Source organism: Mesoplodon bidens (genome assembly GCF_964165515.1).
Source record: "Mesoplodon bidens genome assembly, chromosome: 5".
Classification (NCBI taxonomy): Eukaryota; Metazoa; Chordata; class Mammalia; order Artiodactyla; family Ziphiidae; genus Mesoplodon; species Mesoplodon bidens.
The window spans coordinates 997,310-1,021,901 of NC_138161.1; the positions used below are offsets into that span (position 1 = coordinate 997,310).

At 48.5% G+C, this 24,592-nt stretch overlaps 1 protein-coding gene across 2 annotated transcripts in view; it reads left to right on the forward strand.

Moving 5' to 3' along the window:
* MCM3AP (minichromosome maintenance complex component 3 associated protein) overlaps window positions 1-24,228 on the forward strand; it is a 41,805-nt gene extending 17,577 nt beyond the window's left edge. For both annotated transcript variants that reach the window (XM_081234942.1, XM_081234943.1), the window contains exons 15-29: window positions 2,463-2,594; window positions 2,968-3,081; window positions 4,368-4,520; window positions 6,047-6,244; window positions 8,033-8,101; window positions 8,186-8,320; window positions 9,810-9,963; window positions 14,475-14,733; window positions 14,952-15,049; window positions 15,882-16,272; window positions 17,381-17,638; window positions 18,116-18,245; window positions 20,046-20,252; window positions 22,526-22,676; window positions 23,947-24,228. In XM_081234942.1, the coding sequence (XP_081091068.1) occupies window positions 2,463-2,594; window positions 2,968-3,081; window positions 4,368-4,520; window positions 6,047-6,244; window positions 8,033-8,101; window positions 8,186-8,320; window positions 9,810-9,963; window positions 14,475-14,733; window positions 14,952-15,049; window positions 15,882-16,272; window positions 17,381-17,638; window positions 18,116-18,245; window positions 20,046-20,252; window positions 22,526-22,676; window positions 23,947-24,105 (2,608 nt within the window). In that variant the 3' untranslated portion in view covers window positions 24,106-24,228. The remainder of the gene's footprint in view (window positions 1-2,462; window positions 2,595-2,967; window positions 3,082-4,367; window positions 4,521-6,046; window positions 6,245-8,032; window positions 8,102-8,185; window positions 8,321-9,809; window positions 9,964-14,474; window positions 14,734-14,951; window positions 15,050-15,881; window positions 16,273-17,380; window positions 17,639-18,115; window positions 18,246-20,045; window positions 20,253-22,525; window positions 22,677-23,946) is intronic.
* Window positions 24,229-24,592: the final 364 nt, after the last annotated feature.

A 24,592-nucleotide genomic window follows, 5' to 3' on the forward strand; every position in this document is an offset into this window, starting at 1 on the left:
GCACTCCCTCCAGACGCTTCCTCTCATAAAGCTGCTCTCAGTCTTCAACAAGAGATCACAGCTACCCCTTTGTACAGGCTTCAGTGTCGGTCTTGCTCGCTGGTGGGTATAGTCTCTCACGTTCCTGACCTGTGTTTGTCGTTTGCAGGTAGTTTCTATGTGTGTATGATTTTTGAGTAGCATTAGGTTTATTGAAGTTGTAAATTAGAAACCTGTTTTTCTTTCAACTTTAAATGTGATCAAAAATCTAGTAATAAAAAAAATCTAGTAATAATTAGTTCATTCTCTGTTAAAAAATAAAAACACTCACTTTACTTGATCTTGGATTAAGTCACAGTTTATGAATTTGACAGATTAAATTCCCTTAAACATTTTATACCATTTACATTTAACACCATGATGAAATTTCCTTAGACATTTCAAACTACACTTTTAAATTTTATAAAGCTGATTTTGTGGAACACTTTAAGCATCTAGTCTTTTTTTTTTTTTTTTTTTGGCGGTACGCGGGCCTCTCACTGTTGTGGCCTCTCCCGTTGCGGAGCACAGGCTCCTGACGCGCAGGCTCAGTGGCCATGGCTCACGGGCCCTGCCGCTCCGCGGCATGTGGGATCTTCCCAGCCCGGGGCATGAACCCGTGTCCCCTGCATCGGCAGGTGGACTCTCAACCACTGCGCCACCAGGGAAGCCCTATATGTCTGTTTTTTTTTTTTTTTTTTTTTTTTTTCTTTTTGCGGTATGCGGGCCTCTCACTGTTGTGGCCTCTCCCGTTGCGGAGCACAGGCTCCGGACGCGCAGGCCCAGAGGCCATGGCTCACGGGCCCAGCCGCTCCGCGGCATATGGGATCCTCCCAGACCGGGGCACGAACCCGTATCCCCTGCATCGGCAGGCGGACTCTCAACCACTGCGCCACCAGGGAGGCCCTATATGTCTGTTTTTATGGTAGTACCATATTGTTTTGATTTTATTACTATAACTTCGTAGTAAGTTGTAAGTTTTGAAATCACAAAGTGCGCGTCCTTCAGCTTTGTTTCAGCTTTGTTTCTCTTTGAAGGCTGTTTCCCTATTTGGAGACCCTTTAAATTTCATAAGAAGTTTAGGATGGGTTTTTCTACTTCTGCAAAAAGTTATGTTGGGATTTTGATGGTGGTTCCAATGAATCTGTAGATTACTTTGGGTAGTACTGGCATCTTAACAATATGAAGTCTTCCAGTCCATGAACATGGGTGTCTTTCCATTTGTTTATGGCTTCCTTAATTTTTTTCAGCAACGTTTTATAATTTTTATTGTACAAGTCTTTTGTTTCTTTGGTTAAATTTGTTCCTAATTATATTATTCTTTTTGTCGCTATTGTAGACGGAATTGTTTCCTCAATTCCACTTTCAGAATGTTCATTGCTCGTGAATAGAAATGCCGTTGAGTTTTGAGTGTTGATCCTTATATTCCAATCTTGTTGAACTTTTTTTTATTGTAATAGCTTTTGAGTGGATCCCTTAAGATTTTCTACATACAAGATCCTGTCATCTGTGAATACACATAGTTTTCTTCTTCCTTTCCAGTTTGGATGTTTTTATTTTTCTTGTCTAATTGCTCTGGCTATAACTTTCAATACGGTGTTGAATAGAAATGGCAGATAGGGCACTCTTGTCTTGTTACTGTCTTAGAGGAAAAGCTTTCTATCTTTCACGAGTGAATATGATGTTAGCTGTGGGTGTTTCATATATGGTCTTTATCATTTTGAGAAAGTTCCCTTCTCTTCCTAATTTATTGAGTGTTTTTATCATGAAATGGTATTGAATTTGTCATATGCTGTCTCTGCATTAATTGAGATGATTTTGTGGGTTTTTTTCCCCTTCAGTTTATTAATGTGGTTGTATTACATTGATTTTCATTTGTTGCATTCCAGGAATAAATCTCTCTTGGTAGTGTGAGATTATACACTTGGTAGTGTATAATCCTTTCAGTATATTGCTTAATTTTGGCTTGCTAGTATTTTGTTATGGATTTTTACTTCAACGTCCACAAGGGATATTGGTCACTAGTTTTCTTGTGGTGTTTTTGTCTGGCTTTGGTATCAGATCGGGGGAATGCTGGCCTCCTAGAGGTGTTAGGAAGTGTTCCTTGTGCCTCGGTTTTTTCGAAGAGTTTGAGAAGGGTTGGTGTTAGTTCTTCTCTAAGTGTTTGGTAGAATTTGCCAGTGAAGCCCTCTCATCCTGGATTTTTCTTTGCTGGAAGATGTTTTCAAATACTGAGTCAATCTCTTAACTAGTTATAGGTTTATTCAGATTTTCTTTTTTTCCTGAGTCAGTTTTGACAGGGTGTGTGTTCCTAACCATGGACTTGATTTTTATGCTGGAAGGCAAATAGGTATTTTTTCCCTTGCTAGTATTAGAAGTCTAGTAATACGGTTTGTGTGGCTTTTATTATTTATTTAGAGCAATGTCCACTTTGCTCTGTCTAGTGTTTCCAATGCTGCTATGGAGGAGCTGTTAACAGCTGCAACCATGGGCATTCTGAGGCACATTGCAACTGAAGAAGTGACTAAGGAAAGGGAGCGAAAAGAGGAAGAGAGGCGGCGGGCTGAAGAAGAGAGGTGAGGGTGTCTCATCCCTGCAGTGCACGTGGGGGGTGGGGGGTGTGGACAAGGGGAGAGCCTGCCCTGGCCTAGGATGCTCCCGCTTTTGCCCACGGCACTCGTACCAGACCCACGGCTCGCCCTGCGCCTTCATACACTGTGGCCCAGGGAGCCGGCAGGTCCCACCTTGTAAGCAGCAGACCCTCCGCAGCCAGAGGGGGTGGGGGTGGTGGTCAGGGAACTGGAGTGGGCATGGCTGTGTGGCCTGTCTGGTGGAACCAGAGGTGTCAGGCCTGCCGGAGGGGTCAGGCAGCACAACTCAAATCCCCACTCGCAAGGTCACAGAGTGAGACGACTGTTATTTCTTGTGCTCTTTTTCCTTTTCCCTTAGGTTGAAACAAGAGAGAGAACTGGTGTTAACTCAGCTGAGCCAGGACCTAGCTGCAGAGCTGACAGAGCTCGTGGTGACAGAACGTGTGAGGGAAACCTGCTCCCAGGAGTTGAAGTAAGTGAAGCGCTGGTGCCTGCAATGTGAGGCGGCTGGGCGGGTGGGAGGAGGGTTAGAGGCACCGTGGCCAGGCTGGTCCAGTTCACGCTAGCTGGCTTTCATTTTGACAAGGAGCATATCTTCTGGTTAGCCAAACACTAACAGGCTGTCCCTGTTCTTGTGTGCGTTGCTTCCAGGGAGGCCCTCGCTTTCACTCTCATCCTCCTTGTTGAGCCTGCCCTGGGCGTGGGGATGTGTCTGTTAGCAAAAGAATTCGCTGGTGGTCTTCTCCACACCAGGTTACTCACCGTTAGTTTTTCTCCAGTAGAAGATCCTTTCCTTTGTTTCATATGTTAAAAGATTCCTTTGAGCTATTTCACTTAAGAACTTTATAAATTTCAGTGCCAAGCTTCAGGGAAGAAAGAGGTTCAGTTGTGCTGGGAAATCTGTCCTTGCGTTTAAGTTCCCCCGAGATAGGCCTGCAGCCCCTGGTGCAGAATGGGGAATATAGCCAGGAGGCAGAGTATATTGTTTAATTAATATTTCTTTCCATTTCTATTAATTGGGAGTTTATTTCACTGTTTACTATAAGCAAGAGACCTCACAAATGATGGGTGTTTGTCTGTTCTTAATCCCAGGAAGGGGTATTAAGAGATAAGTAAAACCTAGGACTCATTGACGTGCAGGGAAACTGCTGTTCTCTGCAGTTCCAGAAGACTTGGACTACAGCTCGGCCCAGGGCTGTCTCCATTGCCAGAGAGGACAGCTATCGGAAATGGGTCTTGCCTGTCTGGGCTTCTTTGACTTAATGGCTAAATGTATTTGATAAAGGCCTCTGTGATCCCTTGGTTGACAGGATTTTGTTGTAAAAAGTCTCTTTCAGATTCTGGTTTATCTGAGGGCCACTGTCACATGACCTTAGGCTGTCAGCCTCTGTAGCCAGCTGTCATATACTTGAGACATTTCTAATTGCAAACATCAGATGTTGTTGATGAGAAGATATTTCAGTTGTCTCAATGGTCATTTAAAAATTAAATTTCTAACTATAAGATACAGAGTTATCTCTTGACTATTTATAAGGGCCCTGTTGGATCTATCATCTTGTACCCTGTACCACTTTAGTTCTTTTTTCTCTACATTTCCAGATGTCTGTGCATTATATAAAATAAAATCTTCAAGCTTTTCTTGCAGCAAAGCTATCATTACATTTCAGTATTAAGGACGTGGACTCGTGCTTTTAAGGCAGGCCCTCCGGGTGGGGCCTTGGGTGCAGTGTCTCTCTTGCTGATTGCCCTTTTCCCTAGGAGGGCAGTGGACACAGAGCAGAGGCTCCGCGTGGCCCGCTGCTGTGAGGACGTCTGTGCCCACCTGGTGGACTTGTTTCTTGGGGAGGAAATTTTCCAGACTGCAAAAGAGACCCTCCAGGAAGTTCAGTGTTTCTGCAAGTATCTCCAGCGGTGAGTCCCATGTCCTTACAGATAAAATCAATGCATACAGGGAGAGTCTTTTACAAAGATTATACTTTCAGAAACAGCTGATAATACGCACATGTAACATGTTCCTTCGTAAAGGGTATAAACTAAGTAAAGAATTAGATTGGGGTGGGGGGACCGCTCTATATTTCGACAGATATTTATAGGTAGCCTTCTGCTGTTTACCCAGTGTGCTAGACACAGGGAGAGGGCCACGAACAAGCCAAATGATAGCTGTATGCACCCACCTGGGTGAATTTCTGAAACATAATTTATAGTGAAAAAAGCAATTCTTCGGGAAATGTGTGCAACATACAAACTGTATATTCAAACTAAATGGATTGTTTTGGATTTGTATATAGTAGTACAACCCTAAAGAAGGAAAATAACAAACATAAACCCGGCATAGTGGTTACCTTTGGGAATGAGAGGGTGTGTGACTGAGCAGGGCCCGTGGGGATCAGGTGCTGGTCTTGGCCACCCATTCTCAACTGCATGGAAGGATGTGGGTGTTTGATTTATCATTAATCTTTAAAATGGGTGTACATGTGTTACGTATGTTATATGATGATTCATTTCATGATAACATTTAAAGAAAGTAATAGTGTACTTGACAGTTGCAGCCGTGTAAAAGGGGATTCAGTGAGAAATGAGTCTCCATCCCACGAGAACCTCTGACCTTTGTATGGTGGTCGGCACAGGGGGGAGCACATTCCCTACTCTGTGCCAGACTTCTCTCGACTCTCGGTGACACAGGAGACCTGACTGCAGCAGCACGGTGGCCTCTCCCCAGTGCCGTCAGCGCACTGAGGTGGCGTTGCCAGAGCACATGGTAGATGACCTGCCTCGTCCCACTGGTAGACTTTCACATGGCTTTCTCTCTCTAGCTGTGACAAAGAGTGCTGCAGTGGCATCCTTGTACAGACATTTCACACAGGTGCACACATGTCTGGAGAGAGAATCCTGTCGGTGGTGTCTGCTGGGTCAAAGGGTATATGGATCTGTGTTTGTATCCAGATTGGCAAGTTGGCCTCCAGAGATTGTTCACTCTTTATTTTTAATTAATTAATTCATTTGGTTGCACCAGGTCTTAGTTGTGGCATGCGGGCTCCTTAGTTGCGGCTCGCAGGCTCCTTATTTGCGGCTCACTGGCTCCTTAGTTGCGGCATGGGCAAACTCTTAGCCGTGGCATGCATGTGGAATCTAGTTCCCTGACCAGGGATCGAACCCAGCCCCCTGCATTGGGAGTGCAGAGTCTTACCCACTGCGCCACCAGGGAAGCCCAGCATTCACTCTAAAGTTCAGTAGGTCCGTTGCCCACCACTCATTCGTTACCATGCATCCCCCATACCTTGAGTTTCAGTTCTGATCCATTTCTCAGTTTGAGATCTGTTGCTGAAAAAGACTTAAACATACTGGCAGAAAATGTTTCCCATGTTAATGCTGGAGATGTTTTTGCCTTGTCCCCATGGCAAAAACATCCAGTGATGATACTTTGGTCTCTCCTCTAGGTGGAGGGAAGGTGTCGCAGCCCGGAAGAAACTGAGGCGCCAGATGCGGGCCTTCCCTGCGGCACCCTGCTGTATGGACATGAACGACCGGCTGAGGGCACTGGCGCCCAGCGCAGAGTGCCCCATTGCAGAGGAGAACCTGGCCAAGGGCCTCTTGGATCTGGGCCACGCGGGGAGAGTGGGCATCTCCTGCACCAGGTCAGCAGCCCGGGGCCTCCTAAGTGCCTCCTGCCCTAACTGGCTTTATCCAGAGTGTGGATTAACATGTCCATTTGCAGGGAAGATGGGTGGAGTCAGAGGAGATGAAGACAGATGCAGGGTTGCATTTTCGGAGTGAGAGTTGCTCTACCTGCTGTGATTTCACTTGCCCTTTCCCCTTAAAACACTCCTGGTCCTGCCAATCGAATTTTCCCTGGAATTACCTGTTTTCTCCTTGCCTTCCTAGCTTAAGGACACATCATGTCCATTCTCAGTGGTGGAGCCAGAGGTCCGTGTTGGCCTCACCCCCACCACCACCCCGACCCCTCTGCTACCCTGGGTCTGCGGTGGCAGCATTTCAGCGACTCCCCCCTCCTGCCGTCAGGTCTCTTACGGGCTCCCTCCCCGTGTCCCCTCGCATGGCTCTCCCTGCCACTCCTCCTGGCCACCCCGCGTGTGCCCGGCTCCCTGCCCAGGTCCTGGCTTCAGCTGCCCAATCCTGGCCATGCAGGGCTCAGCCTCTCTCTTCAGACCAGGCCGCTGTGGCCTCTGGAAAGGAGCCTCCCAGTGGGGGCCTAGGAAGACGACACAGAGGCGCAGTGGCAGCCCACCCTGCTGGGGTCTCGAGGCACGTCTTGTCCTCGCCTGGGCTGTCACCAGCTCTATGCCTCTAACAAACTTTGTGTAGCTGCCCACGTCTCCGGGTCCTGTGCCTGTGTCTGCAAGCAGGGTGGTGACGGTGCTGGCCTGTCTCTGATGTGCTGTGTGTGTCAGGGCCTTCGGCCTTGGCTCGGCTGCCTCCTGGAGTCCTGGCTGTGTCGCCTGTGTCAGGACGGCCCTCTCTCTGTCCCCTCCCCCGCCCTTCAGCACAGCCCCCGTCCCCTCTTCTTCCCCTCTGCTTCCTCCCCTGGTAATCTTTTTCCATCCTGCACGCTGACAGCATGCTTCGTGCATCTGCAGCCTGGGCCTCTTCCCCGTGTCCCCAGTTCAACATCGGAACCTAGTCTTCACCTGGCCTGCTGCACTCGGTGCCTCCTCTGGCTCACAGGATGCCAGCCTGTCCTCCCTGGGCTGGGTCACACCTGGACTCAGACCCACCATCCTGCGGCTCTACCCTCACCACCTCCACTGCCAACCCCTCTCACGTAGCCACCTGTCCGTCTGCTGGCTTCCGCCCTTGACCCCTGCACCCTGGTGTCCTCATCACCACATCAGAGTCAGGTCGCCTCACATCCCTGTCGACGTCCCTGGGCTGCTCTCTGAGTCCCTTCATAGTGCCCCCCCCCCCGCCCTCTGGCTGTCCCCCGCTGCTCTCCCTGTGCTCGTCCTGTGCACGTGCCAGGCCCACTCCTGACTGGGTCTGGCCTGTCCCCCAGAACTCACGTGCTGGCGCCCCTGTTCCCTTCAGTCTTTGCTCCCATATCACCTCTGACCACCCTGTGTAAGTCCACAGCACGCCCACCGCGCCTGTCGCGCCACCCACTAACAGAGGCCTTTCTCTCCCTACAAGAGCGTGTGTTCTAGCGGGGCAGGATTTTTGTCTGTTCACTGCTGATCTGCCACGACTGGCACACAGTAGATAATTGTTTGATATTTATGGAATGAACAAGTCCTCTGACTAAACTGTTTCTCTATCGGAAAAGGTTTCTTGGTCTCCTAAGTATTCCCCACTGGGAGACACTCACTCCCCAATTGCTTTGCACTCAGAACATCACTAAGCGCTTATCAGGTTCCTCCGTGGGTGCTGAATGGGCCTCACGTAGGCTCCGTGTGGTTCTCCCTTCGCAGGTTAAGGTGGCTCAGAAGCAAGGTGGCGCACCAGATGAAAGTTCAGCACTTCTACCAGCAGCTGCTGAGGTTGGTCCCCGCCCTCCCGCCGCGTACGCTGCTCCTGCCGGGGGCTCGCGTGGTGGCTCACCTGTGGTGCTTTGTCCCTTCCAGTGACGCGGCATGGGCACCCCTGGACCTGCCAGCCCTCGTGGCTGAGCACCTCCCGGGGCGGCAGGAGCGCGTGTTTTGGAAGCTGGTGCTGGTGTTGCCTGATGGAGAAGAGCAGTCCCCAGGGAGTCCTGGCAGGTCAGAGAGGTTTCCCCCTGGGGGGCCGGATGCCGAGCAGGCGGCCGGGAGGCGGAGTGGCTTCTCCAGAGCGTCTGGCAGCTGAGTGTTGCGCACGGGGGTGGCCAGGCGGCAGCCCAGTGTGCCCCTCTCCTCCTGGGGGCCCTGACGCCTGCTTTCATTTTGATGCTTAGCTTTGCAGGCTGTTTTGTTTGTTATTTGAAGTTGACGCTTTAGATTATTCACATTTTTATTTTGTATCGTTGGCAACGGTCTTTGTCCAAAAACATTTCAGACTTGATTGTGACTTAAAGCTATGCTGAGGTATACTGATTAGAGCCTGCTTCATTTTAGACTCTTGGGGAGGACAGTTCACTTTGTTTGCTATAGTTCCATTTTTTCCTTAGGTAAAAAATTTCTGGCATTTTTAAAAAGAAATCGAAAAAGTTGACATGGCATTGTTTCTTGTAAACAAGTTGCTTCCAGAAACCATACTTTTTTTTTTTTGCGGTACGTGGGCCTCTCACTGTCGTGGCCTCTCCCGTCGCGGAGCACAGGCTCTGGACGCACAGGCTCAGCGGCCATGGCTCACGGTCCCAGCCGCTCCACGGCATGTGGGATCCTCCTGGACCGGGGCACGAACCCGTGTCCCCTGCATCGGCAAGTGGACTCTCAACCACTGCGCCACCAGGGAAGCCCTACTTTTCTTTTTTAGATGTAATTCACATATCATGAATTTCTCCCATTTAAAGTGTACATTTCACTGGTTTCAGTATATTCACAGAGTTGTATAACCATCACAACTATCTAATTGCAGAACATTTTTTCACCTAAAAAGAAATCCATGCCCATTAGCAGTCCATCCTTCCTTACCTGCAGCCCCTGGCAACTACTAATCTGTTTTCTGTCTCTATTCATTTGCCTATTCTGGACATCTCATACAAATAGAACCCGAAAACACGTAGTCTTCTATATGACTGGCATCTTTCACTTAGCATAATGTTTTCTAGGTTCATTCATGTTGTAGCATATATTAGTCCTTCATTTGTTGGCCAAATGATACTTGATTGCATGAATATATCACACTTTATTTCTCTGTTCATCAGTTGATGGGCATTTGTGGTGTTTCCACTTTTTGATTATTATGATAACGCTTCTGTGAACATTGACGTGTAAGTGTTTGTGTGGACATATGTCTGCAGTTCTTTTGGTTATATACCTAGGAGTGGAATTGCTGGGTTGTATGGTAAACTCTAAGGACCTTTTCTGTTGCTCAGAATCTTTTCTTTGTGCTTCAAAATCATAAATCACATTAGAATGAGTGTCCTCTCAAATATATAACCCAGTAGAGTTCCTAACTCCATTTAAAAAATCACAGCCTGTTTATTAGTCCAGATCAACTTTATAGTAAGATTTGGTGTTTGTGGATTTACATCTGTGTAACATTTCTCTTTGTAGTTCAAATTTAGGATTAGACTCTCCTTCAAGTGTTATTTTCTTTTATTCACAGAATTCTGGCAAATTGGTTAAAAGTCAAGTTCACAGGAGATGATGGCTCAGTGGATGACACATGCCGTGATGTTGGTGGGATTCAGACACTCACTCTCTTTAACACTTTCAGCAGCAAAGGGAATCAGACAGTTTCTGTCAGTGTGTGCATCAAGGTGAGTGACCATCACTTAGTGTATTTACTTCTGAGATTTTCTCATTTGCACTCACTCCCAGACATGATTGGAGTCATATAACTTCCCTGAAGTGGCCCTGAAACAATGTGGGAGGCTCAGAAGCAAGTGTCGTATCTGTTCCTCCTTGCGTCTTGACGACATCCCATGCACACCCCCTTGGTGTGAGAGACCAGGCTAGATTCTCAGGAGTGCAGTGAGTCTTAACTGTCTTGGGTCACAGACCTCTCTTTGAGAACTTGGTGAAAACCCAGAACAATCCTGAAAAGTACATATGTTCACCTATAATTCAGAAGCCCTGAGTTCCACGGACCTCTGGTAACTAACCCAAGAGGGATGAGACAGAGCATTACAAACAAATGCAGTGGTTGTTGCATCTTATATGGTCTGTCAGCTGCTGAAATCTTTGTTAACTAGCTTCCTGATACATCAGGTCTTACCAAAAGACGAATGGTTTTTAATCCTATGCGGTTTTCACATAGGTTCAGTAGTGGGCCTTTCAGGTTACTTGTTTTTGTTTCACATTAAAGTTGTCCTCAGTTTTTGATTATAAGTTCTAATTTTCTTTCCTTTCGTTTCCTTTCCCTTCCTGCCTTCCTTCCTCTCTCTTTCTCTCCCTCTCTCTCTCTTTCTTCCTCTCTCTCTCTCTCGGCTGCATTGGGTCTTCATTGCTGCATGTGGGCTTTTCTCTGGTTGCGGCGAGCGGGGTCTACTCTTCGTTGCAGTGCACGGGCTTCTCATTGGCAGTGGCTTCTCTTGTTACGGAGCACGGGCTCGAGGTGTGCGGACTTCAGTAGTTGTGGCACGCGGGCTCAGTAGTTGTGGCTCACAGGCTTAGTTGCTCCACAGCATGTGGGATCTTCCCAGACCAGGGATCGAACCCATGTCCCATGCGTTGGCAGGCAGATTCTTAACCACTGCGCCACCAGGGAAGCCCCTAACTTTTGTTCTTTACAGGTGTTTGTGCAACACTGAGCTTAATTGGTTTCCTGAGAGATTCTTGTTTAATGAGAACCTGTTTCCTCATTAGATTCAGACCTGCATAAATGAACTTCAAGTTTTATTGTGTGTGTTCAGAAGTAAAACCAGATGTATATTTTATTTCCTTAGAAAATAGCAGTACATGGCAGGAAGTGTGGGCTTCAGTGTTGAGCAGACCTGGTGTCGGTAGCTGCTGCTGCGGCCAGCTGCCCAACCTGGGCCTGGTGCCTCCCATAGTGTGGCGATCAGGACCAGCGGCACGCTCAGAGCAGGACCCAGTGAAAGCGGCCCTCCCCACCGTGTCCTGACCCGAAGGCTCCACGCCTGACCTCTCCTCTTCCTGACAGTCACCTTCATGGCACACCCGGACATCTGCATGTGGCACTCCAGTGCATGTTCCTCCTGTCCTTGGAACGGCTTCAAACTGTAGTTTGATTATAGGATTTTTGTTTGTTCCTTTCCATTTTAATACTATTTATTGTATTTCTTAAACGTGAAAGTAATACATATATAAAACTTTAAAAACATAAGGAAATACAGAGGAAGTATAAAGATTATAAGAGCCATCTAAGCTCTCACCATTCAGAGGTAACAGAAACATCTTGGGGCATGTTCTTCCCTTTTTCGTATGATGACAAAGTCAGACTTCACCTACTGGACAATTAGTTTGTTCTTGCCTTTATTCTTAAAATTGTAAGTCAAAATAACACTTGCATGTAGTTAAAAACTCAGAGAGCACCACGACTTACGAGGAGAAGTCACAGCCCCTGCCCCTTCTTCTGGCTCCTTTCCCCAAGGCCTGACTTCTGTCCTGTTGCCGTATCATGTCCTTACACTGCCATTTCTCTGATTTATCCACTTTAGATGTTCTCTGCCGACTTTGCATTAAAATACGTGTATTAGTTATCTATTTCTACATAGCAGGTTACCTCCAAATGTGGCAGCTTTGGGAATTTCCTGGCGGTCCAGTGGTTAGGATTCTGCGTTTCCACTGCAGGGTGCCTGGGTTCGATCCCTGGTTCGGGAACTAAGACCCCACGTGCCGTGCAGCACGGCCAAAAAAACCAAAAACCAAAAAACATCCAAATGTGGCATCTTTAAATAACAAACGTTCGTTACTCACAGTTTCTGTGGGGCAGAAGTCCAGGTGTGGCTTAGATGGGCCCTCTGGCTCAGGATTCCTCACCAGGTGTAAGTCAAGATGTGGGCCAGGGCTCTGGTCTCCTCGGAAAGCTCACGCTCGTGGTTGTTGGCAGGGTTCACTTCCCTGCAGGCCACGCCACGCCACGTGGGCTTCTATGAGGCAGCTCACAGCAGGGCATCAGCTGGCTCCCATCAGCTGAGCAAGCTGGCATAATCTCTTTGTAGCCGAATCTTAGAGGTGGCATCCCATTACGTTTGTCTGATACTGTTAGAAGTGTGTCACTGGGCCCAGCTCACACTCAGGGCAGGTGACGGTGCACGGACATCAGCACGAGGAGGTGGCATCGTGGGGGCCATCCTGGGGCTGCACACCCCACTATGGGAGGCGTGAACTCTTAATACCACAGTTCCTCTCAGCCTCCCCATCTTCCAGGTGGCTACATCATTACTTTACATTATCTCAGCAAGTGGGGTCATGTGGATACGTGTGTTGTGTGTGTGCGCGTGTGCTGTGTGATGGCTATTTGCCCCAGAACCGGCAAGTGTTTTGTGACGACATTTGTTTATTTTTTTGCAAGTAGTAGTTGTCTCATTATCTTACTTAAGTAGTTTTATCTTCATCTTTCATTAATATTACCCAAATGTGCCGGCACATGGGCTGTACATGTCTTAGTAGAGTTTTCTAAGTGTTCGATCACTTCACCTTATCCCTCCCTCTGAGAAGGGGTCATCCTCCTGCTCCCCTTGAGGCGGATAACGTGCTCCAGGGTGTGGCTTCCGCTGGGCCCTCCAGACCAAGAGCTCAGTCCTGCTCTTCCACCCCTAACCCTGACCCTCGTGTCAGGGTCCTCATGGCCGGGCGCCGCCTGCGGGTCAGTGCTCTTACTCATGATGCGGTTTTGCCAGGGAGGGAGGAGCTAAAACAAATAGCCTGGGGCCACACAGCTGCTCCGTGGTGCCCCTGTGCACAGGAACCCCTGAGGGCGAACTGAGTTATACATACAGAGCGCACAGTCTGACACATCGAGCGCTTACTCGGTGCTGCCGTTGGCAGCAGCAGCAGCAGCAAGATGTTTTCTTGGTTTAGTCTCTTGTTTGATGGAGCACGTTTTCCACTTTCTTCCAAAGGAAGAATGCGTGGGAGGAGAATTTGGGGCATTCTTGCCTGTCTGAAAATGTATTTGCTCTCACATTTGCTTCATAGTTTAGCTAGGTTTGTAGAATTATGGGCTGAAAGTTATTTTCCTTCTAGTTTGCTCCACTGTCACCTGCCGTCCAGCATTGCTGTTGAGATGTCTGAAACTGTTCTGTTCCTTTCTCTGTGGCCCACTTTGTTTCTCTTTGGAAGCCTGCACTCTGTCCCTGGGGCTCTGGTGCTGACTTCCTTCCCTCATCATTTGGGCTTGGTGGGTCCTTGTGGGCTGGAGACTGACGTTTTTGCATCTTGATGACATCTGCTTTCCTTCTCATTTATTCTCTTCTCTCTTGAACTCTGTATTAGACTGTTTGACCTCATCAGTTGAGCCTCTGAGCCTCTTCATCCTTTCTATCCCATTTTCTCTCTTATTTTTTAATACTGTTTTCTGGGAGATTTCCTTGACGGTATTCCAAATGTTCTATTGAGTTTTTAATAATATATATATATTATTGATTTCCTTTTTCTTGTCCTTATTTGACTTTTTCATATCATCTTATGACTGCTTCCAGAGGCATCCTCAGAGGAAATTAGGATTTTTGCATAAGTTTTCTTATGTGCCATGCGGTATCTGTTTCCTTTGGGTTTCTTTCTTTCTTTTTTTTTTTTAATTTTTTAAAATTTTTGGCTGCGTTGGGTCTTTTATGCTGCACACAGGCTTTCTCTGTTTGCAGCGAGCGGGGGCTACTCTTCATTGCAGTGTGCAGGCTTCTCGTTGCGGTGGCTTCTCTTGTTGCGGAGCACAGGCTCTAGGTGCGTGGGCTTCAGTAGTTATGGCACGTGGGCTCAGTAGTTGTGGCTCACAGGCTCTAGAGCACAGGCTCAGTAGTTGTGGTGCATGGGCTCAGTTGCTCCACGGCATGTGGGATCTTCCTGGACCGGCGATCCGACCCGTGTCCACTGCATTGGCAGGCGGATTCTTAACCACCAGGGAAGTCCTGGCTTACTCGTTTTTTACAAGCCTGTTTGAGGTAACTGTTGAGATTAAATTGCTCCAACCCAAGTCTAACCAGAGGCTGAATGACCTGTGACTGATTTTCACACGAATCCTCGGCCTCACGGAGGGAGGCTGACCTGGCGTGAGGCGAGCATTTGGCTCTGCTCACTCTGCAGCTCACTGTTGATTTGTCCCCTGGTGCGTCCATCCATCTTGATGGTCTGGGTGCTGTTCCAGGTGGCCCACGGTGCACTCAGCGACTGTGCCCTCGATGCTGTGGAGACACAGAAGGAGCTCCTGGGAGCCAGTGGGGTCATGCTGCTGCTTCCCCCCAAAGTGAAGAGCGAGGACGTGGCGGAGGAGGACGTGTACTGGCTGTCGGCGTTGCTGCAGATCAAGCAGCTCCTGCAGGCCAAGCCCTTCCAGCCTGCGCTTCCGCTGGTGGTTCTTGTGTCCAGCCCGGGAGGGGACGCCGTGGAGAAGGAAGTGGAAGCTGGTGTGTGAAGGCAGTTCCATTTATGAGCTGGAATGTTTAATAAGTGGGTAGAGCCGGGGGTATGAGAAAGTGCTGGCAGTGTGGTGTCCGGGGTCCTGTGACAGCAGCTGCTGCAGTGACTGGGGGCAGGGTTGGGCGGGGTCAGAGCAGTGAGATGCCTTTGCTCGCCTGCACACCTCTACCAGGAGACAGGTGACCTACGTCTGTTTGTCTTAAAGGTCTGATGCTACAGGATTTGGTTTCAGCTAAGCTGATTTCAGATTATACCGTTATTGAGATCCCTGACTCCATTAGTGATTTACAAGGCACGACTAAGGTAAGGTTTCATCATTTTTAAAGGTCCAACAAGATATTTCAGTTTTTTCCCTTTCACTCTATCTTGAATTTAGTGTATATTACTGCATGCATCTTTAATTTTACGTTTTGACAGGAAACTTTCTAAAAATATAAGCAGAAATCAAAATAAAAGATAAAATTTGCCCACAGTCCTGCTATCGGCAATAAATTAAATTGTTCGTGTAAACTTCCTTAGAGGTTTTGTTGTTATGGATTTAAAATACGACAGTTCATGTCTTGTCTCTGAGGGTCAGATGTATAATTATTTTTGTAAGTGGTTGTCCTTGGAATATGAAGAAATAACGTTATCAGAAGTTTCCTTAAAAAGAGGAAGTCTGTGCTGACAATTACATTTAGGGAAAGAAGTGCCAGGAATTAAAATAAAAGTAATAAATACAGGAAGAAAGATAACTACAGGTTGTGAAAGCATCCAGGCGTGTAGTGAAGCTGTCAGTCCTTCTAAGAACGGGAAGACGTGGCTTCCTTTCCTGTGTGAGGCGAAGAGGATGAGCAGGGCTGGTTTCCCTCGGGCCTCCAGCCCTTCCGGGGCGATCCTTCAGGCCACGCTCCTCGGGGGCGAGGGGCACGGGAGCCCTTCTCGGGGTCCCTGTTGTGTGGGTCTCCAGGGCCCTGGGAGACCAAACTCAACTGCCGTGAGAGCTTCTGCTCCCCTTCCTGGTGTGGTTGAGAGGCTGCTGCTCCGGTGGCACCTGCTGTGGCAGCTGGGTTGGGAGGGGCGCCTTCAGGAATCTCTTCCTGAAAAACAGCGGAATTGTTGAACCAGATCTCTCCCCACTGTCTTTGCTTCTCAGGTTACGCAGGCTGTGCAGTGGCTGGTCTCCCACTGCCCCTGTGCCCTTGACCTTTGTTGCCAGACCCTCATTCAGTACGTGGAAGACGGGGTTAGCCGGGAGTTTAGCAGCCGGTTTTTCCACGACAGAAGAGAGCGGAGGCTGGGCGGCCTGGCCCCACAGGAGCCAGGTGCCGTCATCGAACTGTTCAACAGCGTGCTGAGCTTCCTGGCCTCCGTGGTGTCCTCCGAGCAGCTCTGCAACCTGTCCTGGCCTGTCCCGGAGTTTGCCGAGGCAGGGGGCAGCCGGCTGCTTCCTCACCTTCACTGGAACACCCCGGAGCACCTGGCCTGGCTGAGGCAGGCTGTCCTTGGCTTCCAGCTCCCACAGATGGACCTTCCGCCCCCGGGAGGTGCGTGCTCGTGCCGAGGGGTACTGGCTGGGAAGCATGTGGTGCGGCCGAGTTCCCTGTCTCCTTCTTGCTGTAGAGACACCCTGGCAGGTGTTGGGCGCCGGCGTGAGGTGGTCCTCCTCCACTGGGCACCCCGGCCCCACGCCGCACCCGTCCGCACTCGCCTTTGGATTCAGGAGTCAGGACGAGCTGGGGTTCTGTGGAGTGAGCCCTGTTGGCCCTTCCCCACCATCTGAGTGGTCTGTGGCTGTCTGTTCAGTCCCGGGAGGAAGGTGTCAGGAAGAGTGCTGCACCCAAGGCCTGGGATTCCTCAGTTAACAGCAGGTCCCATCCTGCCTGTGCCATGGCATTTGGGAGCAAAAGGCGTGGGGACTGTGCAGTCCTGTCCCCACGCTGCTGGCTCTGCTGGGGCCACGGCACTCAGTGCCGCTTTAACACCAGTGTTGCTTCTTTGTCAAAGAAGCTCCTGTGGCTCCGGCTGTGCCCGAGTGAGGCTTTCGGGCTGTTCTCACGCAGACTTTATGGGTCCCTGTGCTGTGAGGAGGCTGCCCCTTCCCTTGCTGATGATGTCAGGAGGGAACAAGGCTGCTTGTGCTCACGTGGCGCAGCACGTGGCCTTAGCAGGGCCGTTCTTTTGTAGACCATGTGGAACAGAGGCCTCAGGCATCATTCTGAATTTTGAGGTGCAGTCTCCCGTACGTCTAACCGACATTTGCTACTGAAGGAACCCAATGGGAAACAAACTGCACTGCGCAAATCCTCTGCCGTGAGCTAGGTCGGGGCTCCCCAAGAGAAGCCCGTGCCTCTGGGACCAGACCTCCCTGAGTGCTTGGTCAAATACGGATTCCTGCATGCATCTGCAGGCCTGTGCAGTCAAAGCCTCTAGGATGGACCCTTTGTTGTGAATTCTGACCTGGGTGGCTGCATCCCTTACCTGGACATGGGGAGGGAGATGTTCTTTCTTTAACAGCTGTGGTTCTGTTGTATTCAGAGTTGAAGGCAGACTTCTCAGCTACAGAGTTGCCTTTTCTTAGGAAACTACAGAGTGAAGAACATGGCATGTCGATTTGCACCAAGCCCTGTGACTCATGCGGTGCTTTCTCTCCAGCTCCCTGGCTCCCTGTGTGCTCCATGGTTATCCAGTACGCCTCCCAGATCCCCAGCTCTCTCCAGACGCAGCCTGTCCTGCGGTCCCAGGTGGAGAGCCTGCTCCGCAGCACGCACCGCAGGTGGAAGAGTGGGAGCCCCTCCCCAGGCCGGGGGGCGCAGCCCTCAGTTGCCGAGATCCCGTGGGATGACATCATCGCCTTGTGCATCAACCACAGGCTGAGGGACTGGACACCCCCCAGGCTTCCCGTCACACCAGGTAGTTAGTGCTTGGTGCCGTGGGCCGGCTCCTCAGGAGACTTTCCTGGTCCAGTTTCAGCAAAGGAAGATGTTTACTTGACGGTTGTTCCCTTCCTGCGGGTCCCCACCCTTCCTCTCCTTAGGGCTACCTCTCCAAGCCAGTGACCTCCAGGTGACTTACAGACATTGGGAAGAGCTGAGAAGGTTCCAGGAGAGCCTGCACTCATCTCCCTGAAATGGGCCCCCAAGGCTGGCTTTAGAGAGACTTCTCTGAGTAGTCACACTGGCCATGCAGGTCTGGACGTGAGCCTCTCTGGACCTTGAGTGACCCATGGACACTTGGAGCATATTTAGCTCAAGCATGGGAGTCACATAATTGTGCATCTTTAATCGGAAGGGCTAGTCCTTAAGTCAGTGAATTTAAGCAGACATCAAGTGGTCACCTGTTGCTCTTTTGATGTTCTTTTCTCTTCTTATTTTTGTATCGTTTTCTCAGAGGCACTGACTAAAGATGGTCAGATATGTGTGTATTTTTTAAAAAACCATTTGAAAAACTACGACGTTCCTTTGTCGTGGGAACAAGCCAGAATGCAGACGCAGAAGGAGCTACAGTTGAGTCAGAGCCGGTGAGATCTGTGTTCAGTGTGCGTTTCTGTCATCCCTCAACCAAGAGAGTGAACTGTATTCTCTAACAGAGTATACAGCAGCAATTCACATCCTGTACATGAAATCCAGCCCATTGTGGGGAGATTCCGACAGATACTGGAGGAACAGATCATTCCCATGTAGTAGAAACTGTTGTAGAGCAGAGGGAAACAAGCATCTCATTTCATTTATTGGACAAACCTGACCCTGAAGTCGTAACATAACCAGGAGAGTGCAGACAAAAGAAAGCTGTTGTCTGATCTCACTTACAAACCTGGTTCAAAAATACTAAGTAGAATGTTAGCACATGCAGTTTTGCAGTACATAAAAAACTCACAAGCTCGCTTTATACTGTGCTATACAATATCAACGGTCGAAATCTATTTGTGTAATTAGCTGCCATAACAGAAAAAATAAGCGATCATTTCACTAGGTGTTGAAAAGTTTTCCTTAAAATTTATACCCATTCCTTCTCCCTCTCTCCAAGAAAAAAATTTATACCCATTCCTGATAAAGTTTCTTATGAAACTTGGGTAAAAAAGTTATTTAGCTTGATAGGGCTATCTACCATAAAACTACTAAAAAACCCCCCATGCTTCTTGGTAAAACATCAGAAACACTGAAGTTAGAACCAGCCTTGAGCTGCCCTGACATCACTGCTGTTCACTGTTGTCCCGGAGACCCTGCCCAGTTTAGGGCATAAATATCAAGAGAGGAGGACCAATTATTTCCAGACAGTAAAATTGTCAGTTCAGGATCATCGACAGTCACACCCTTAGAACTGTTCAGCATTCAGCAAGGTGACCAGGCAGATCAACCTACAACGTACAGAAATTCTCATTCACAGCAGCAACAAATCTAGAACATATGGACACAAACTGACCAGGAGAGGTGCTAAACCCCTGTGAAGGGGATTCTCAGAGCCCTGAAGGTGCAAAGAAACCCTTGAATAAATGAGGGGCAGGCCAGGCTTTGCTGACTGGAGGACGCAATGCTGTAAAGATGTCAGTTCTCAGACTATAAAGTCAGGGCATCTCTAATCAAAAGCCCAAAAGGATGTTTCCGCCTGGTCTTGACAAGACCGCCTGGTTAATTAACCGCCTGGTTAATTCTAGAATTCATCAGGATGAGGAAATGTGTAGCAATTGCTGAGAAAATTTTGAATAAGAATAACAAGGAAGGTCTGCTCAGCCTGATCTCAAAACATATAATAAAGTTACAGTAGACAAATGGATCAGAATAGAAAGTGCAAGAACAGAAACATGTGATAAAAGTACCACGCCAGATGAGGGAAGTCAGTGCAGAGAGGACAGACTTTGGCCTCTATTTAGAAAAAGCATTAGACCCTCGTCTCCCGCTGCTGTAAACACTACTTCCAGGGGAATTTCCTGGCGGGCCAGTGGTTAGGACTTGGCGCTTTCACTGCCCAGAGCCTGGGTTCAATCCCTGGTTGGAAAACTAGGATCCCACAGGCCTCGCATCACAACAACAACAACAACAACAACAAATCCAGATGGATTTAGGAGCTACATGAAAAATAAGAACCTTGCCAGTATTAGGGAAAAACAGAGACTGCTGATGACCCTGGAAGGGGAAGCAGAACTCAGAGTAGAGAAGGTTCGGGAGCCCTGCTGCCCAGGAGAGGGGAAGCTGCTGCAAGGCAGAGGCTGCCCTTCCTCTGCGCCTGTGCCTGACCCCAGAGCACCCCACTGCCTGATGCCAGAGGAACCCTTTCTCCCTCTCTTTCCTGACCGTAAGCATTTCAAAACGTGTACTTACAGTTTGGGGATAAGGTCTTTTCACCCTTCTGCAAAGAAGCTTCCCACTCCGTTACTTCACGGGCGCCGCAAAAGGAAGAGAGGTGTGGAGCACGGCCGAGAGGGGCGGATTCCCGGCACCGAGGACCTGATGCACAGAGCCTCTCCCCAGGAGCTCCTGGCCCAGTGTCTGTCCAGCAGCCTGCTGCTGGAGAAAGAGGAGAGCAAGAGGTGAAGCCCGTTTCCGGGGTTCGTTTTGTCCTTTAGGCCGCTTCAGCCGGGTTAGCAAGGACCCCAGGGACAAGGCTGTTGAAAAAAGAAGGCAGGTCAGCTCTTAGAGGACAGAGTCGGTGCCCTCGATGGGGTGCCTTCGACTGTTTTATTATTTGAAATGAGTTTCGTTGATTGTTTATCACTGAAAGTCCCGAGTCTCCTAGTGGGGAGTGAGTGTAGCTGGCTGGCTAAGCCTCTGTGGCACGTGGCTGGCATGCGCTCTGCCCGTCTGGCCAGCCTGGGCATCGGGGCATTCCCACGCTGCGGCTGTGCAGGAGCTGGATGGAGCAGGGCTTCCTCTGCCTCTCCCACCACCCGCGTTCATGGTTTTACTGAGGAAGAAGAGACGGCAAGAAGGGGGCTTCCACTGTCCTCGTGCCTCCCCTGCCCCGTCCTCTCCGGCAGCCTCCGTGTCCAGCCTGTAGGCAAGGGCAGCCCCTCCCCTTGGCTGCACTCGTCTCCCACCCACTCAAGGACACTAGTCCAGTGAGAGTCCTTCACTCGCCCGTCAGCACACAAACGTGAAAACAGGCTGCCACTCCTCCCTGTCTTGGCCCCATTTCCCTCTCTAGTCACCACCGCCATGTTTCTGCTCCCTTAACAGTGAACTCCCCCCAAAACAGTGTGATTCTCACTTCTGCAGCCCTCTTTCCCAGTCTTCTGCAGCCCATCCCTGCCCCAGGGTGTCTGCTGTGGTCAGGGTACTGCAGCCTGCACACGGCTGACCTGACCATGAACCCCAGGCCCCAGCAGCCCCACATGTTCCCTCCCTACTCCTGCCGACCTGCCCAGGCTCACTCTCCAGACCTTCTCTCTGTGTTATCTGCACCTACTCCCCAGTGATTTCATCCAGTTTAATGGATTTTTTAAGTAGCGTCAGTATTCTGACAACTCCAAATTATATCTCAAACCTTGAGATTTGAACTCCAGATTGGAATACTGTAGTTCTTCCTTGAATTCTTCATTAGACATCTATTGGATGCCTGATAGCCATCTCAAAGCTAACATCCCAAATCCAGTTGCCGATTTCTCCCAGCCGGCCCCTCCTGCAGTGGTCTTCTCAGTCGATGGCGGCGCCATCCTTCCAGCTCCCCGGGCCAGGTGCCTTGGAATCATCCCTCTGCATCCAGTCCACCCACAAATCCTACTGGCTCTGTTCAAAATATGTTCAGAATTGGACCATTTTTGCAGTGGTCTGTAGTCTAGTCTCAGCAGACCTGGTGCGAGCCTTTCAAGTGTGAGGCAGAGGTCATGTTTCTCCTTTGCTCACAACCTTCCAGTGGCTTCCTCTTCACCAAATCAAAGGCAGAACCCTCACAAGGGGGCAAGGCCCTGTGCGATCCACCTCTCATTTCCTTTCTGACCTCTGCTCCTTGCTGCATCATGCTAGGCAGTGCACAGGCAGGCGTTGGTGTTAGCCGTTCCTTTTGCCTGGGACTCGCAGCCACCCTCTAACATCCCCTTGGCCCACCTTGTGCTCACTTCTGGCCTCTGCTCACATCTACTCAGGGAGGCCCTCCTTACCCATCTCACCAGTCCTCCCTGTCTCCATGTCTCTGCCTTGTCTTCCTCGTCTTCAGGTGTCTCCTTTGTCTGTCTCACCTCACTAGAGTGTCAGCTGCCTCCAGCTGGGCCTTGTCTGTTCTGTCTCAGTGCTGTGTCCCCGGTACCCAGAATGATGCCTAGCATTTGGTGGAGGCTTGATAAGTATGTGTTGGGAGAGTGAATGAATGTGTCATGATTTCTAAAAGTAGGTTTTCCTAGGTCTGTATCATTTAAGCAGTTTGGATCAGATTATTTTTCTTTAAAAAACAAGTATATGGAGAGGACAGCTCTGGAGTATGTTAGGTGTCAGTGCGATGTTATTTTGGGTTAATTTTAGACTAAAGCAGCAATCCATACATTTTCGATAATCCAAAGAGATACAAATTAATTATAGACACATAATAGCAAAATAAGCCAGAGAAGATAAACCAAGTGAGAGAAGTACAAGTACTGTTAAAAACCAGTTGTTTTGGATAAATGCCACCTTTTTCATTAAATATAAATCAGGTTTATAAGTTAAAGAGAAGATACTAAATTTTTTTAAACAGTGCTTTTCTGCTTCTTAGTTGATGTCATAACTTAGTTCCACCCTTAGTAAAAAGCAAAGCTTTAAAAAATTTAAAGCATATATAGGAGAAAAGTGAGAGATAGTTAAATTTTTGCTTCCTAATGCTCACATGTTTCAGGTTTGAAGATCAACTTCAGTGGTGGTTGTCAGAGGACTCGGGAGCATTCACAGATTCAACTTCCCTTCCACTCTACCTTCCTCAGACTCTGGTGTCTCTGCCTCAGACTATCAAACCTGTGATGAAAACATCTACAACTACTAGCCTTCAGGTGAGAAGAGAGTATATTTGGCATTTATATTAGACTTAACAACTGAGAGAATGACTGGGAAAAAAGTAATGTCTCGAGTCATCGTATGATGTCATGATGACCAATAAATTATTAGCTTAAATTAGATCTTTTCTTAAACTTAATCTGTCAGTATTATAGTGGCCCGACTAATTCTGAGTTTCTGCTTATGAAATGAATGAAGAATGGAATTGAAACATGCTTAAGAACTGAACAAAACCCATAACCATGTTATGCTGACATGCAGTAAAGTTCTGAGGAGAATAACAAAGGTGACAACAGTGGTTCGGTTTATGGAGCACATGCTGTCCAAGCTTTGGCATCACCTGGACCTCCCTTCTGGTATTAATTTTCCGTGAGGAAAATTAATGAATGAGGAGGGTATGCTCACAGAAGTCAAGGGCCTCACCCAAGAGTGTTCAGCTGGTCAGTGGCAAAGCTGCTTTTTAAAGCCAGACCCAACTGGCTCCGAAGCTCAAGATCTTTCTACCTCACCCTTCTTCCTTCAGTGATAAAAGACACAAAAGCAGAGTTTATACGTATAATGCTGGACAAGCAAAATGTATGTTTCTGGATTGGCTTTTAGGAAGCCCTTCAATTGCGGAGAAAAACAAATTAAGATGACATACTATTTCCAATTATTAGTTTGACAGATACCTTAAAAATATCTGTACCCTTTAACAATTCTGCCCTAAAGAAATGACTGACAAAAGTTAATATATTTTTGTTCACTGTAGCATTAATTATAGTACATGAAAGTGGAAACTAAACATCCAAAGATGAGAGTCTGGTTCAGCAATTACAATACATATGATGGCGTAGTTCGTAGCTCTTGACAACGATATCTTACAAAAACGACTAGAAGTTGTTCATGGTAGAATCGGAAGTGGAGGGACTTCCCTGGTGGTCCAGTGGTTAAGACTGCGCTTCCAATGCAGGGGGTGTGGGTTTGATCCCTGGTAGGGGAACTAAGATCTCACATGCCCTGTGGCACGGCCAGAAAAGGAAATTAAAAAATATAAATAAAGAATCAGAAGAGGAAACATTCCATGGCAGATGATGCCAGCTGTATGTGTATGTGCTGGAAGGGGCTGGAAGGATGTGTGATAGATGCCAAGAGAGGGGTTTGTTGAGCCTAGCAGGCCCCAGAAGAGGTTTCTAACATGAGTCAGATCTAGTGCCTTTAAAGAAAATATATCTTGGCTTGTGGATATCCCAAAACTATTTTTAGTTTCTTTTTTTGTTCAAATAGAATGACAGGACAGGGGAGCAACTGCAGATGTCAGAGGCAACAGGCACATCTCTGACCGAACGGCTAAAGCACCTAGAAAGGCTGATCCGGAGTTCAAGGGAAGAGGACGTTGCCTCTGAGCTCCATCTCTCTGCACTACTGGACATGGTGGACATTTAAGCTGCTGGACCTGAGAGAGGGTCTAGAAGATGTTCTTTTACTCAAAATCATGTTATTCTCAGATGCTTGATGCATGTTGGAATGTGATTATTAATCATCCAAATAAACCACTGGAATATCTAATGAGGTCTTCGTCAGTTTTCAGAATGAAAGGCTGTTTTCTTCCGTGTAATGTCTTTGATACTCTTACTGACTGTTGTCCACCAACACGTACTCTTACGTTGCAGGGTGTAACGGTGGTCATTCATTGTCTTAGCAACAGTTGCAGTCCCTGATGTGCCAGAATCAGTAGTGCAGGGATGCATAAGGTGCAGGGACCCTGCCCACCAGGCCTGCCCAGCTCACACCTCAGAGAGCCGACGGATGTACTGAGCCAACTGTAATATGTACATAGCTCGCTGAGGCATGGGGTATGTGCCTGGATTGGAAGCAGGGGGAGACAAGGGGATCGGGCGGAGGACAGAGCAGAATTCTTGGAGAGGAGTGC